Raw genomic sequence first — 13,889 nt, forward strand, 5'->3', positions numbered from 1 at the left:
ATTTCAACCAAAGCAACGTATTGAAACAGATTGAATGCTGAGGCAGGTACGGGAACCTAGTTGTTTTCTCTTAAGCCAGACGTTAGGTTTTCAGAAATGCAAAACAGCATCATGTCATCAGTTTTTGTTTTGAGAAAGTTATTTTTGTAGAAATAGGTTTTATTATAACAGAAATTAACTTTTGTTATTTTAAAATGAATAAAAGAAAAATTAAAATTTCTCAGTTTTAATTTCCAATTTGATAAATTGCAAAAGATAGAACGCATATAAACCATAGCTTTTTGGGGTCTTCAATAATTTTGAGTTATAAAGAAATCCTGAGACAAACGAGTTTGGAAATAGCTGACGTAGGTCATCCCAGGGTTTGTGGTAGTAGGCAGGCAAGTTGTTTAAACTCTTAACCTCAGTTTACATCTCTGTAAAACAGGGAGAAGATGGGGTTGCTGTGAGGATGCAGGTTATGTACTGTAACGTACCTAGTTCAGTTCCTGGTATGTAGTAACTGGTAAATTTGCTGCATTTGTGGTTGCTGTCATTGGGTCATTTCAACGACATTGCAAAATATTCTAGGTATGTGACCATGTATTATGAAAGAAATTTCTGTTGTTGCTAGAACAAGTATTTAATCAAAGCCTTTTAAACAAGTGAATTGGAAAATTTCTAGAGAGTTTGATTATCTGAAATAATTTTTGATTATTCAGCAGCTAACCTTGATTACTTGACTTACAGATCAGTAGTGACTGGCTTTGTTAGTAGCAGTTTTAGCATAAAATGAAAGTACAGCTTTGGAACATAGAAGACTTGGCCCATTTGTCCTGTTCCTAAGTCCCTCCTTATCTCTGTTTCATCATTAAAAAAAAAGAAGTGATGAGATGTTGAACTGCTGCCATAGTTTCACATTCCTCCATAGTAAATTTCTTGGTAATTTTTTAAAAGACATAGGTGAAGGGAAGAGTGGGAAAGGGAAGAGGGAGAACGGAATTATCTTGTGACTCCCAATCAGGTTATCAAATGGATAAATTGGGAGACACCATTTGAATTTCACAGGCATTTTTCACTTTGGAAATAGATTAACAACATAATGGCAGCTGGAGTGTAGAGTATTCACTGCTTAACAAAAGAGGATTGAGGTTGGAAGTTTAACTGTTATTTGAGTGTCCATTGGAACTGAGGATAATGGTTATTTGAAATTTAACAGAATTTAATAAGAAAAGGATTTCTTTGCTCACATGTATATCACTAGCATAACTATGTAGGTGGGCATAATTTATGTAGTAGAGATATTTCAAAAAATGTTATGTGTATAGAATTCTAAAAAATTTAATACATTAATCTTTGGTCAAAAACCTTTCCTAGTGAATGTGTTTATAAAATAAGCCTGCTAATTGCAGAGGAGCATAATTTGAATTTACTCTGTTACTGTTATTTACATGTTTTCTAGCCATGCTTGATCTTGGAAGTGCAATTGCTCATACTCGGAAGCACCCTCTTTCCCTCCTTCCCTCTCATTCCCCCCTCCTTCCCTCCCTCCCCCTCCTCCTCTCATTCCCTCCCTCCCTCCCTCTCATTCCCTCCCTCTCTCTCTCCCTCTCATTCCCTCCCTCCCCTCCCTCCCTCTCATTCCCTCCCTCCCTCCCTCTCATTCCCTCCCTCTCTCTCTCTCCCTCTCATTCCCTCCCTCCCTCCCTCCCTCTCATTCCCTCCCTCCCTCCCTCTCATTCCCTCCCTCTCTCTCTCCCTCTCATTCCCTCCCTCCCTCCCTCCCTCTCATTCCCTCCCTCCCTCCCTCTCATTCCCTCCCTCCCTCTCATTCCCTCCCTCTCTCTCTCCCTCTCATTCCCTCCCTCCCTCCCTCCCTCCCTCTCATTCCCTCCCTCCCTCCCTCTCATTCCCTCCCTCCCTCCCTCTCAGTCCTCCCTCTCTCTCTCCCTCTCATTCCCCTCCTCCCTCCCTCTCATTCCCTCCCTCCCTCTCATTCCCTCCCTCCCTCCCTCTCATTCCCTCCCTCCCTCCCTCTCATTCCCTCCCCCTCCCTCTCATTCCCTCCTCCCTCTCATTCCCTCCCTCCCTCCCTCTCATTCCTCCCTCCCTCCCTCTCATTCCTCCCTCCCTCTCATTCCCTCCCTCCCTCCGTCTCTTCCCTCCCTCCCTCCCTCTCATTCCCACCCTCCCTCTCATTCCCTCCCCTCCCTCCCTCTCATTCCCTCCCTCCCTCCCTCTCATTCCCTCCCTCCCTCTCATTCCCTCCCTCCCTCCCTCTCATTCCCTCCCTCCCTCCCTCTCATTCCCTCCCTCCCTCTCATTCCCTCCCTCTCTCTCCCTCTCATTCCCTCCCTCCCTCCCTCTCATTCCCTCCCTCCCTCCCTCTCATTCCCTCCCTCCCTCTCATTCCTCCCTCCCTCCCTCTCATTCCCTCCCTCTCTCTCTCTCCCTCTCATTCCCCCCTCCCTCCTCCCTCTCATTCCCTCCCTCCCTCCCTCTCATTCCCTCCCTCTCTCTCTCCCTCTCATTCCCTCCCTCCCTCCTCCCTCTCATTCCCTCCCTCCCTCCCTCTCATTCCCTCCCTCCCTCCCTCTCCTTCCCTCCCTCTCTCTCTCCCTCTCATTCCCTCCCTCCCTCCCTCTCATTCCCTCCCTCCCTCCCTCTCATTCCCTCCCTCCCTCTCATTCCCTCCCTCCCTCCGTCTCATTCCCTCCTCCCCTCCCTCTCATTCCCTCCCCTCCCTCTCATTCCCTCCCTCTCTCTCCCTCTCATTCCCTCCCTCCCTCCCTCTCATTCCCTCCCTCCTCCCTCTCATTCCCTCCCTCCCTCTCATTCCCTCCCTCTCTCCCCTCTCATTCCCTCCCTCCCTCCCTCTCATTCCCTCCCTCCCTCTCATTCCCTCCTCCCTCCCTCTCATTCCCTCCCTCCCTCTCATTCCCTCCCTCCCTCTCATTCCCTCCCTCCCTCTCATTCCCTCCCTCCCTCTCATTCCCTCCCTCCCTCCCTCTCATTCCTCCCTCCCTCCCTCTCATTCCCTCCCTCCCTCCCTCTCATTCCCTCCCTCCCTCTCATTCCCTCCCTCTCTCTCCCTCTCATTCCCTCCCTCCCTCCTCTCATTCCCTCCCTCCCTCCCTCTCATTCCCTCCCTCTCTCTCCCTCTCATTCCCTCCCTCCCTCCCTCTCATTCCCTCCCTCCCTCCCTCTCATTCCCTCCCTCCCTCTCATTCCCTCCCTCCCTCCCTCTCATTCCCTCCCTCCCTCTCATTCCCTCCCTCCCTCTCATTCCCTCCCTCCCTCTCATTCCCTCCCTCCCTCTCATTCCCTCCCTCCCTCCCTCTCATTCCCTCCCTCCCTCCCTCTCATTCCCTCCCTCCCTCCGTCTCATTCCCTCCCTCCCTCCCTCTCATTCCCTCCCTCCCTCTCATTCCCTCCCTCTCTCTCCCTCTCATTCCCTCCCTCCCTCCCTCTCATTCCCTCCCTCCCTCCCTCTCATTCCCTCCCTCCCTCCCTCTCATTCCCTCCCTCTCTCTCCCTCTCATTCCCTCCCTCCCTCCCTCTCATTCCCTCCCTCCCTCCCTCTCATTCCCTCCCTCCCTCTCATTCCCTCCCTCCCTCCCTCTCATTCCCTCCCTCCCTCCCTCTCATTCCCTCCCTCTCTCTCTCCCTCTCATTCCCTCCCTCCCTCCCTCCCTCTCATTCCCTCCCTCCCTCCCTCTCATTCCCTCCCTCCCTCTCATTCCCTCCCTCCCTCCCTCTCATTCCCTCCCTCTCTCTCTCCCTCTCATTCCCTCCCTCCCTCTCATTCCCTCCCTCCCTCTCATTCCCTCCCTTCCTCTCATTCCCTCCCTCCCTCCCTCCCTGTCATCCCTCTCATCCTCTCCCTCCCTCCATCTCATTCCTCCCTCCATCCCTTCCTCCTTTCTCCCTCCCTCTTATCCCTTCCCCACACCACTCTGTGTGTGTGTGTGTGTGTGTGTGTGTGTGTGTGTGTGTGTGTTTGTGGTGGAGTGGGGGAGAGATCGAAACAGTCCTTGAGGTTGTAGCACAAGCAGTCATTGCTCTAACCTTTGAATTCTGTCTGATCTGGCAAATGCTTTAGAAAGAAATGCTGTATTTTAAATTTCAGTTTCACTGGCTGAACTGTTACTCCTTTGAGTTTTGATATGCGTTCTTCCTGTAGAATCCAGTAAAGCCATGCTGGTTTTGTTGGGGAAAAAGAAGCACCTTAAGCATCAGGTCCCAGGCTCAGGCTCGGAGCCTCAGAGGCTACGTCAGACCGTCCACCACTTGCAGGGTGCGCCTTAGGTTGGTTACTTAGCCTAGTTTTTTGTTGTTTTTTCTCCTAGTCTCTGAACCACCAGGGATTAGCTTCCTATTGTGATCCTCTGTTTTTACATCTGTAAAATAAGGACATCATGGATTTGTTGGTTTGGAAGTGAATTAGATATTCAGTGCTGTGTCTATGAGAAAAATTATGGTGCATTTTCTCTTGTCAAGGAATGGCACCAGCACAGATAGGGAGGCCATATTACGGCGAGAATGTCAGTGTGAGAATCATCTTGACATATCAGTAACTTAAATAGTTGAGACACGGCATATTTTTACTAGTATAAGCTAACCCGTACTGTCTGAGGGTAGGGAAGGAGCCTTGGATTTGAGTTAGAAGTGCTGTGTTGGAATCTTGGCTCCACGATTTGCTGTTCTGTCTTGGGAAGGTATTTTAATTTCTCTCCGCTTCAGTCTCTTATCTGTAAAATGAGAATAATGATAGCTGTCTCAGAGGACTGTTGAGGTGATTAAATGAGATGACATGAAAGAACCTAAGAGTGCTGATACACTAAGCCCTAATAAATGGGAGTTCTCTAGATTTTGTGAGTAAATGACCAATATTTCTGTCAAACTGCTTACCTTGACTGAAAGTGAACTTTTTAGTCAGACCTTCATATAATTTTCATGACACGTAACAACTGAGCAGACTACAGTGTGCTTTGGGCATAAGAGTGTGATACTTTTATGTGCTTTGTAATATTCAAGTACTTCTTTCTAATAAGCTGTCTGGTAGAGCGTGTATATCCATCCACCAGTCATCTTATTGAGAGAGGCAATCTACTCCTTCACTGAAAGCTTGTGATCACAAGGTAAATTTTCCTTAATATGAAAACAAAAGCAAGGTCACATTTTGGGTGTCATAAATTTAATTATGGTTAAGTTTGGAAATTAAAATGTTTTCTGAAAAGTAACTTTTCTTTTCTCCCTAAGAAAAGTCGATTATTGGAATGTGAGAGACAAAACAAATCTTTTAATTATATAGCCTAAGAATGGGCAAGCACCCCAGTACATTTTATCTTCGTGAGTAGTTTCTTTACCATGTGTAATTTTAAAGCGGGAAGATTGCCTTAAGAGGGCAGGTTTAACTCGGCAGCTTCACAGCTGAGGAGTCTGGTGCTTAGAGGGGTTACGGCTGGTCAGTGGCAGAGCCCAGTCTAGATGCTTCTGAGTGCTGTCCTGGGGCAGAGCTGCTCCAGGCTCAGTGTGTTCCTTTGGTCCTTTTTGCCAGCATCTGACTTGATCTTTAAGGTGTCTGGAATAAATATGGTTAAGATACTAAACAATATTTTAAACTAGACCAACGTGCTATTAGCATTACCTCCTTGGTTTTACCTGCTGAGTGAGCATTCAGATTCTTGATGCGCACATGAGGTTAACATATCTGTGAGGTACTACCCTACCTGTAGGATGGGCACAGTGGCTCATGCTTATAATCCCAGCACTTCGGGAGGCTAAGGCGGGAGAATGTCTTGAACCCAGGAGAAGACCAGCCTGGGCAACATAGTGAGACCCCTGTCTCTCCAAAAAAATAGTAAAAAGATACTACCTGTAAACTAAGGTGGGGTTTTTTCTTGAGTATCTCCCTCTTCCTATTGTAAAACCTTTTGAATGCAATAAAATACTTTTTTCCTTTGTACTCTCTCCTCAGCTTTTAATTTTACTTTTTTCAGCCTTATTTTTATTTATTTAATAAAACCTCTTTCTAGTATTTCTTTTCATACCTTCAGTACCATAAGAAGATCTCAGGATAATTATTTGACAGGTTGTTGTCAAATAGTATAACACAACTGTTGTCAAAGAAAAGGTGTGGAAAATGATGTTCAGTGTTCCAAAGTAGAAAAATTAAACAGATATGTTAGTTATATATATGGATAAAAAGATAAAAACACAGATTTTCCCATGTATGATACATATGTTAGTCTTGGTTCTACCATCTTAAGAAATAGTTGTTTTTTTAGATGAAGTTTCACTCTTATCACCCAGGCTGGAGTGCAGTGGTGTGATCTCAGCTCACTGTAACCTCCACCTCCTGGGTTCAAGAGATTCTCCTGCCTCAGCCTCTCCAGTAGTGAGGACCACAGACATATACCACCACGCCTGGCTAATTTTTTGTCTTTCACCACGTTGGCCAGGCTGGTCTGGAATTCCTGGTCTCAGGTGATCCTTCTGCCTCGGCCTCGCCAAAGTGCTGGGATTACAGGCATGAGTCACCTCACCCAGCTGAGAAGTAGTTGTTTCTAAAAGTGGTGCATGCTACCACAGGAATTTGACTAGTATTGGCGGTATTGCCTTGTATTTGGACTTCAGTGCTACAAATCTCATCAGTTGTATTTACACACTTGTGAGTGCCAGAGAGGGAAGGGGAGCAAGAGCCTGCCTGTGAATTGTCTTTGCTGGAAAATAATCTTCTATTAATTTATTCTCTTTAGGGTATTAAAAAACAGTGACACGTAGCATGAAGGTGGGCAAGGCCTGCGTTGCTGATGTGATGTTGATGTGGACTCTCGTTGTGGCCTTGGTTTTTACCCACAAAGCCTGTAAGTCTGGATAAGTCTGGCCCATTGCCATGAGTTATTATGTTGTCTCCCTCTGTCTGAAATGGGGATTTGGGTGTGACAGATTCAGGGAAAAGTGATGGCTGTGTAATCTCTCCACCCTCACAAGTTACGACCCTGAGGGCTTACCCAGCTGAGCGCACTGTGCAGCAGCTCATCCTCAGGGATGGAGCCTGGCTGTGAACGGGAAAGTTTTGTCCTGCTCTGACTTTTGGGACTAATCCTACTCATACATGATTTTACGATTTTAGAGACTTGCACTATTTGACAGACGTTATTTAAAAGAGTTTTCAAATTGGAAGTGATTAATTTTGAACTCTGTCTTTTTTGGTATATTTGTGCTTTGCTCTTAACATGATCCTTCGTTAAACACTTTTTGCAAAACATTTAGGAGCAAGACTCTCTTTTCCACTTATGAAGTATTAATTTCTGTTCAGAGGGGTGCTTTGAATGAAACCGATAAGTAGGTGTTTTCGAAATAACTTTTCCTGTTTACCTTCTTCATATCACAGTTCTGAGAATGACTGTATTTTTTGATCCATGTCTAGGCACGTTTGCCCTTCTCAGCTGGGGCTGCTGCTTGGATAAGACTCTTTTCTGCTCTCTCAGTTGTTTATTGCTTCTATTTTTATCCCTTTTCCTCACGTTGTGCCCCTTACACTTTCTTTCTACTTAATGTATCTTCTGCTTCTTGACTCCTTGTTACTTTGAGAATGTCAGTGAACAGAATGATCTGTGTGCGGAGCGCTGTGGGGTGATAGACTGGTGAAGCAGGCAGGGGGCGAAGAGGCAAGTGAGGAAACCCAGAGCCCCCCTGCCTTGCAGAGGCTGCACCTGGACTGGGGCAATGAGTTGAGACATCAGTATTTGGATTTCATGGGTCTGCGAGAAGGCTGGTGGAAGGGTCTATTGAGGGCTGATAAACAGAAGAGGATGGTTGGAAACACGGATGACAAGCCTAGGAGTCAGAAGCTCCAGGTGCCCATCTCTGCCAGGGCCTTCAGTAGCTGTAGGGTAAGACACTTCTACTTTCCCTGATAATCGTTTCCTGATCTGTGAGATAATGGAAATAACTATCCATTCTGCCAGTGGACAGGCCAATTGTGAAGGTGAAATAAGATAGGATGATATAAAGGCCACTTGTAAGGGATGAAGTCCAATGTGTAGAATAAAGCTGCCTCACACGCTTAGGGAGCAGTGTGGCCTAGTGGGTCATATTGGGCTGTCTCATAGGCTCATGTGGCCCATCTGCATGGAGGACTGGTTCTACCTGAGGGTAAGTAATGTGAAAGATGATTTCAATACTAAAATAATCACACACATATACACATTGTCTTGTGCAATGGAATAACCTTTATTTTAAAGATAAAACATGACACAGACGAGCTGCCGTTACATCTCTGTGCTCTTTCTGGGTTACTTATTTATACACTTTTGTCTATTAGACCATTTCAGTCACAAATCTTGAGAGCTGTTGGTACAGTCAGAAGCTTTAAATCTCTTTGGGCCTCAGGTTCCTCCTCTCTCCTGTAGGAACCAAATGCTAGGTTTTGGTGAGAATTAAATGAGGGAACATCTGGCACAGATGATGGCTAAGTTCCTCTTCCTACTATGATGATAGTAGTGATGATGGATAGTCCCTCCTGTAGTTTGGAAGGAGGAAGTTAATTCTGGGTGGGAGGTGGTCAGCAGAAGTTCCAGAAAGTAAGGAAATTTGGTTATGAAAGAGGGATGAAATTTGGATAGTGGACAAGAGGCCATTTCAGATGGAGAGAATGCCCAGATACGGGAGCTGGAGAGGTAGGCAGGGGTGACGCAGCAGTAGCAGCTGGGCCATGGGGAAGTGTGACATGGGGACTGGGCAGGGCCATCAGGGAAGCCCCTGAGTTACTTGTGCCGAGCAGGGATTTGGACATCAGCTTTTGAAAAGGCAGGACTTTAGAAAGGCGTGTGTGGTGGTGGGGTGCAGTGTTCACATGGTAACAATTTCCTGGTGTGCTGATGCCCATGGTTCCCCCACCCCTCAGCAGGTATCTAGGAAGATTATCTTGGGCATAAAGTGACCTCCACCCTCCCCTTTGTCAGAAGCTTTTGCTCCTGGCTCTCAGGGTTGGATTTGCTGCTGCTGCTGGCTTTACCCTGCAGCTGATTGAAGGGTTTCCAGTTAGTCTCTGGAGGGTGACTATGCAGCACCTGGTCTCACCTGAGCTTGGGGCCTTGCTCCAGGGGCCTCGTTGTGGAGGTCATGATGTTTCTGGGGTTGTGGATCTCATGACATGTGGCAGAACTTCGTGGAAGGATGCTGGAGATACAGCACTTGCTCTTACCCACATGTTGCTCTTTTCCTCCTTGACTTGGAGATCTTAATTACGTTACCTTTTTACAACTGATGCTGGCTTTGATTTCTGTACATTGGATGAAAGCGAAACCTTCAAAAAGCTTAAAATGAGTCAATTTTTTCCTGTTCCCGCCCCTTCTCTATTGGTGATTTGATTTACAGGTTCATGATCTATAATACTCAGTTTTAAGTTTTATATTTGGCATCTGTATTAGTTTGTTCTCATGCTGCTAATAAAGATTTACCTGAGACTGGGTAATTTATAAAGAAAAAGAGGTTTGATGGACTCCCATTTCCACATGGCTGGGGAGGCCTCACAATAATGGTGGAAGGTGGGAGACACGTCTTACATGGCAGCAGGCCAGAGAAGAAATGACAGCAGGGGAAATGCCAGATGCTTATAAAACCATCAGATCTTGTGAGAACTCCCTGTCACGAGAGCAGTATGGGAGAAACCGCCCCCATGATTCAGTTTTCTCCACCTGGCCCCACCAGTGACGCATGGGATTATTACAGTTCAAGGTGAAGTTTGGGTGGGGATGCAGAGCCAGACCGTGTCAGTGCCACTTGGCCAAACTGGGTTTGCAATGCCAGAGTCCTTGAGGGTCTGAGGTCACATTTGCTGTGTCTTCAGGCAAAGGCCTAATGATTTGAAATCAGATCGTTCCCTAGCTATGGCCTTAGGACCAACATTCATAGAAGAGTTTTCAATAAATTATTATTTGACTGTCAAAAGTATCCTTTTCAGGCTGGGTACAGTGGCTCACATCTGTAATACCAGCACTTTGGGAGGTGGAGGGTGAGGATCACTTAAGCCCAGGAGTTCAAGATCAGTTGGGCAACATGGCAAAAACCTGTCTCTACAAAAAAATACAAAAATTAACCAGGCATGGTGGCACATGCCTTTTAGTCCCAGCTACTCAGGAGGGTGAGTTGGGAGGATTGCTTGAGCTGGGTAGGCAGAGGTTGCAGCGAGCCGAGATCACACCACTATACTCCAGCACTCTAGCCTGGGTGACAGAGCCAGACTCTCAAGTCTCACAAAAAAAAAAAAAAAAAAAAAAAAAAAAAATTCCTTTTTAACGGAGCTGGTATGAATAGAGCAAGAATAGGTTTTTTTCCCCCAGGATGTCATAAAATCTGTAGTCATGTTACATACATGTAAACACCTGGCTGTCATGGAAGCGCTGTTTTATCGTTTCCCCTTAGCTTTAGCTGAATCCTTCCAAGTCTTGCTTTCAGGTTGGGAATTATTCACTTTCTTTTAAAAGTTTCTAAAATTAGATTATATTAAATAGACAATAAACTGGAAAGGCATGAAAATAATATACAGGGAAACTTGTCCCTTCCCCCAACAGCCGACTCTGATCCCTAGATGCCAGTTTTCTGCCTGGCAGCAAATGCTCTTGCCAGCTTCTTTGTGTCTCTCCAGAGAGAGAGTCTCTGCCTATGTATGTATCTTCATACAAATGATAGCATCCGGGACACACTGCTGTGGCCCTGCTTATTGTCCATAACAGCATATCTTCAGAGTTCTTATTTTTTGAGACAAGGTCTTGCTCTGGACAAGGTCAGGCTGGAGTGTAGTGGTACAATCACAGCTCATTGCAGCCTCAGCCTCCTGGGCTAAAGCTATCTTCCCGCCTCAGCCTCTGAAGTACCCAAGATTACAGGTGTATACCACCATGCCTGACTAATTTAAAACAATTTTCTTTTAGAGATGAGATGTCACTACATTTCCCAGGCTAGTCTTGAACTCTTGGGCTCAAGTGATCCTCCTGCTTCAGCCTTCCAAAGTGCTGGGGTTACAGGTGTGAGCCACAGTGCTCGGCCTAACTGTCTTTTTAATAGTTACATAATACTCTGCTGTATGGCTGTATCATTATTTACTTAAGCAGCCCTGTCTTAATGGACATTTGTTTGTAATCTTTCACTATTATTCATTGAACATTTTTGTTTATAACACGTTATTTGATACATGTAGGAGCTAAGTAAATGTCTTAAATATTTCTCTTACATACATTTAGAACCACATTAGGCACTGTTACACTGTTTGCTTCAATTGTCAAACGTAATTTGGAAAATTCAAGAAGAGGAAAGCCTTTTACACACCCTTACGTTTTTACACACCCTCTTTCTTCCTTCCTGATGTTCCAAGGTTGATTAGTTTGATTTCCTTTTCATTTAGAGAACGTCGTGTAGCCATTCTTTCAGGGTAGGTCTGCTGGTGACAGTTTCTCTTAGTTTCATGAAAATATCTTGATATCCTCTTTATTCCTGAATGATATTTTTGCTGACATAGGATTCTGGGTTGTCATTTCTTTTCTTTCAACCTCTGACAAGCATTGTGCCACTTTCTTCTGACTTTTCGTGTTTTCTGATGAACAGTCAGCCGTCATTGAAATTGTTTTTTTCCTTATAGGTAGGTGTCATGTCATCTTTCTTTGGCTGCTTTCAAAAATTTTTCTGTCTTTAGTTTTTCGAGGTTTAACTAGCTTTTTGAATCTTGGGTTTCTGTTTCTTGTCAAATTTGAGAACTTTTCAGCTATTATTTCTTCATGTACTTTCCAAGCCCTGCCCTCCGTCTTTGCTCCCCTGGAACTCTGATGATGAGAGTGCTAGTTCTTTTTTCATCGTCCCACAAGTCCCTGTGGCTCTATTAATTTTTTTTCATTCTAGACTATTTCTCGATTTCTCTCTCTTGTTAAGTTTGGGTAAATTTTTTCTTCCACCTTTCATTTCACTGATTCTTTCTTCCTTCTTTTCTGCTGTTGAGCACATCTACTGAGCTTTTTACTTCTGCCGTCATATTTTTCAGTTCTAAAATTTCCATTTGTTACTTACTTATAGCTTTTCTTTCCTGAGCTGAGCCTCTTTTTCTTTTCTGCCTCTTTCTCTTTCCTGCCTCTTTCTCTTTCTTGTTTGTTTCAAGCGTGTGTGTCCTTGTTAATTGAAGAGTTTTGTTATGACTGCTTTAAAATCTGTTGGGTGGCTTGAACATCTCTGTTCTGTCAGTGCTGGCGTGTATTTTCTTCATGCCGTGCAGCTTGAGATCTAGCTTCTTGGTAGGACGAGCGATTTTCTTTTTTAGTTGAAATCTGGACTGTTTGGATCTTATTTAACCGTTCTGTTTTAGTTGACTTATGGCATTGCTCTGGCAGGGGATGGTGGTCCACTGCCTTGTTACTGCCAGGTGGAGACAGAAGTTCAGATTTTATTTAGCCACTGTTGGCATTGAGGGGTTGTGGCCGGAGCTCTTTGTTACAGTTGGTGGGAGTCTCACCCCTCCATGTTGTTTTCATTGATAGTGCAGTAGTGTAGGGGCCGGTCATGACTGCCAGTGGAGGATTAAAGTCCTGGCCCCTACTTGGCCGCCTCGGACCCCACCCTTGGACCTAGAGGTGTTGAGGGGTCTCGTTACCACTTCACAATGGCAAAAGTTTACGCCTCACACTCAGCCTTTGCTGGTGTGGATGGGACTGGAGCCACAGCTGTTTTTTGGGGGCCTGTCTAGAGTAGAGTGGTTATTATCTAAAAACGTTCTGTCTTGCCAGACAGGCCCTTTTCTGTCCTTCAGACAGAGAGAGCAGGTGTTCTTTTCGTCTGCACCCTTCATGTTTGCAGATTGCCTTCTTCTTCAGCTTTTATTTGACATATGTGAGGCAAAAAGGAAACTCAGAGATCTCACCCCTGTGCTATTCCTCTTGTCCTTGTGTCCCTGGCCACTCTGGAGCAGAGGTTGGCAGAGGTTCTCTGGGAAGGGCCAAATAGTCTCTGTCTGAACGGCTCAACTCTGCTGTTGTACCTCAGAAGCAAACATAGACGAGATGTAAGAGGACAGGCTGGGCGGCGCCATTTCAGCCTTGCTTATAAATGCAGCCTGGCCTGGATCTGCCTACCTCGCTGTAGACCCTTGCTTCCCACCCCGCCTAGAGCTGACTCTTAGAATAAGCTTTGTGTTTTCTTGAGTGCAGTGCATTCTGCTGTTGTAGACCCTGTCCAGGGTACAGCCTTGTGGTGATCACCTGTGGAAGAGAATTTCACAGTCAGCTCCTAGAAAGAGAGATTCTGGGCAGCAAAAAGGGTGGAGGCTAGAGCAGTTTCCAAAGTAGAATGCAGTGTCATTGGACACGCGGGACTCCAGTCTCTGCTTCTCTTTACTTCTCAGAGGCATTACGCACGTTTGTTAATCATGCTGTGAGAGAGGTAATCTTAGCTCGTAAACTAAGCTGAAATGTGTCTAGATTTTCACGTGTCATTGCTATTTTGAGACATCTCTTTTCACACATCATTTTGTTTTAGCAAGTGTTCCTGTGAAGTTGTTTAAGGATGTCTTCTATATTCTTATGTCTTCTATATTGGTTTGGATTTTTCTCTAGATGAAAGAAGATTGCAATTGCCAATCCAGAATTCATTCCATATTATTAGCACCGCTTGTAAGACCCTATTTGCCTGAACCGAAAGGAAGAGTCCTATAAGGAGCTAGAATGGGGCCCCATGTGGTGTGAGGATGGGGGAGAGTCTGCAGCGCTGACAGGTGTTTTGGCCTCTTCCTTCTGAATACCGCCTTGTTTTACCATGTTGCAGAATGGAGCCATTGTAAGCCAAGAACAAATTGGCCTTTAAACTATTGTTAGCAAGAAGCAGAGGCAGTCTTCTTTGAAATGACTTTCACTTTGGAAGGA

General features: G+C 45.4%; 1 protein-coding gene across 2 annotated transcripts in view; it reads left to right on the top strand.

The window, feature by feature from the left end:
- Positions 1-13,889, top strand: part of CCNY (cyclin Y) — a 204,719-nt gene that overhangs the window by 82,038 nt on the left and 108,792 nt on the right. The window contains exon 1 of one of the 2 annotated variants that reach the window (XM_010349006.3): positions 4,353-6,848. The exons of the other annotated variant lie outside the window; for it this stretch is intronic. Within the exon in view, the coding sequence (XP_010347308.3) occupies positions 6,767-6,848 (82 nt within the window). The 5' untranslated portion in view covers positions 4,353-6,766. Of the gene's footprint in view, positions 1-4,352; positions 6,849-13,889 lie in introns of those variants that run through there. 2 annotated transcript variants of the gene reach the window in all.

Source organism: Saimiri boliviensis, chromosome 8 (genome assembly GCF_048565385.1).
Source record: "Saimiri boliviensis isolate mSaiBol1 chromosome 8, mSaiBol1.pri, whole genome shotgun sequence".
Taxonomy (NCBI): Eukaryota; Metazoa; Chordata; class Mammalia; order Primates; family Cebidae; genus Saimiri; species Saimiri boliviensis.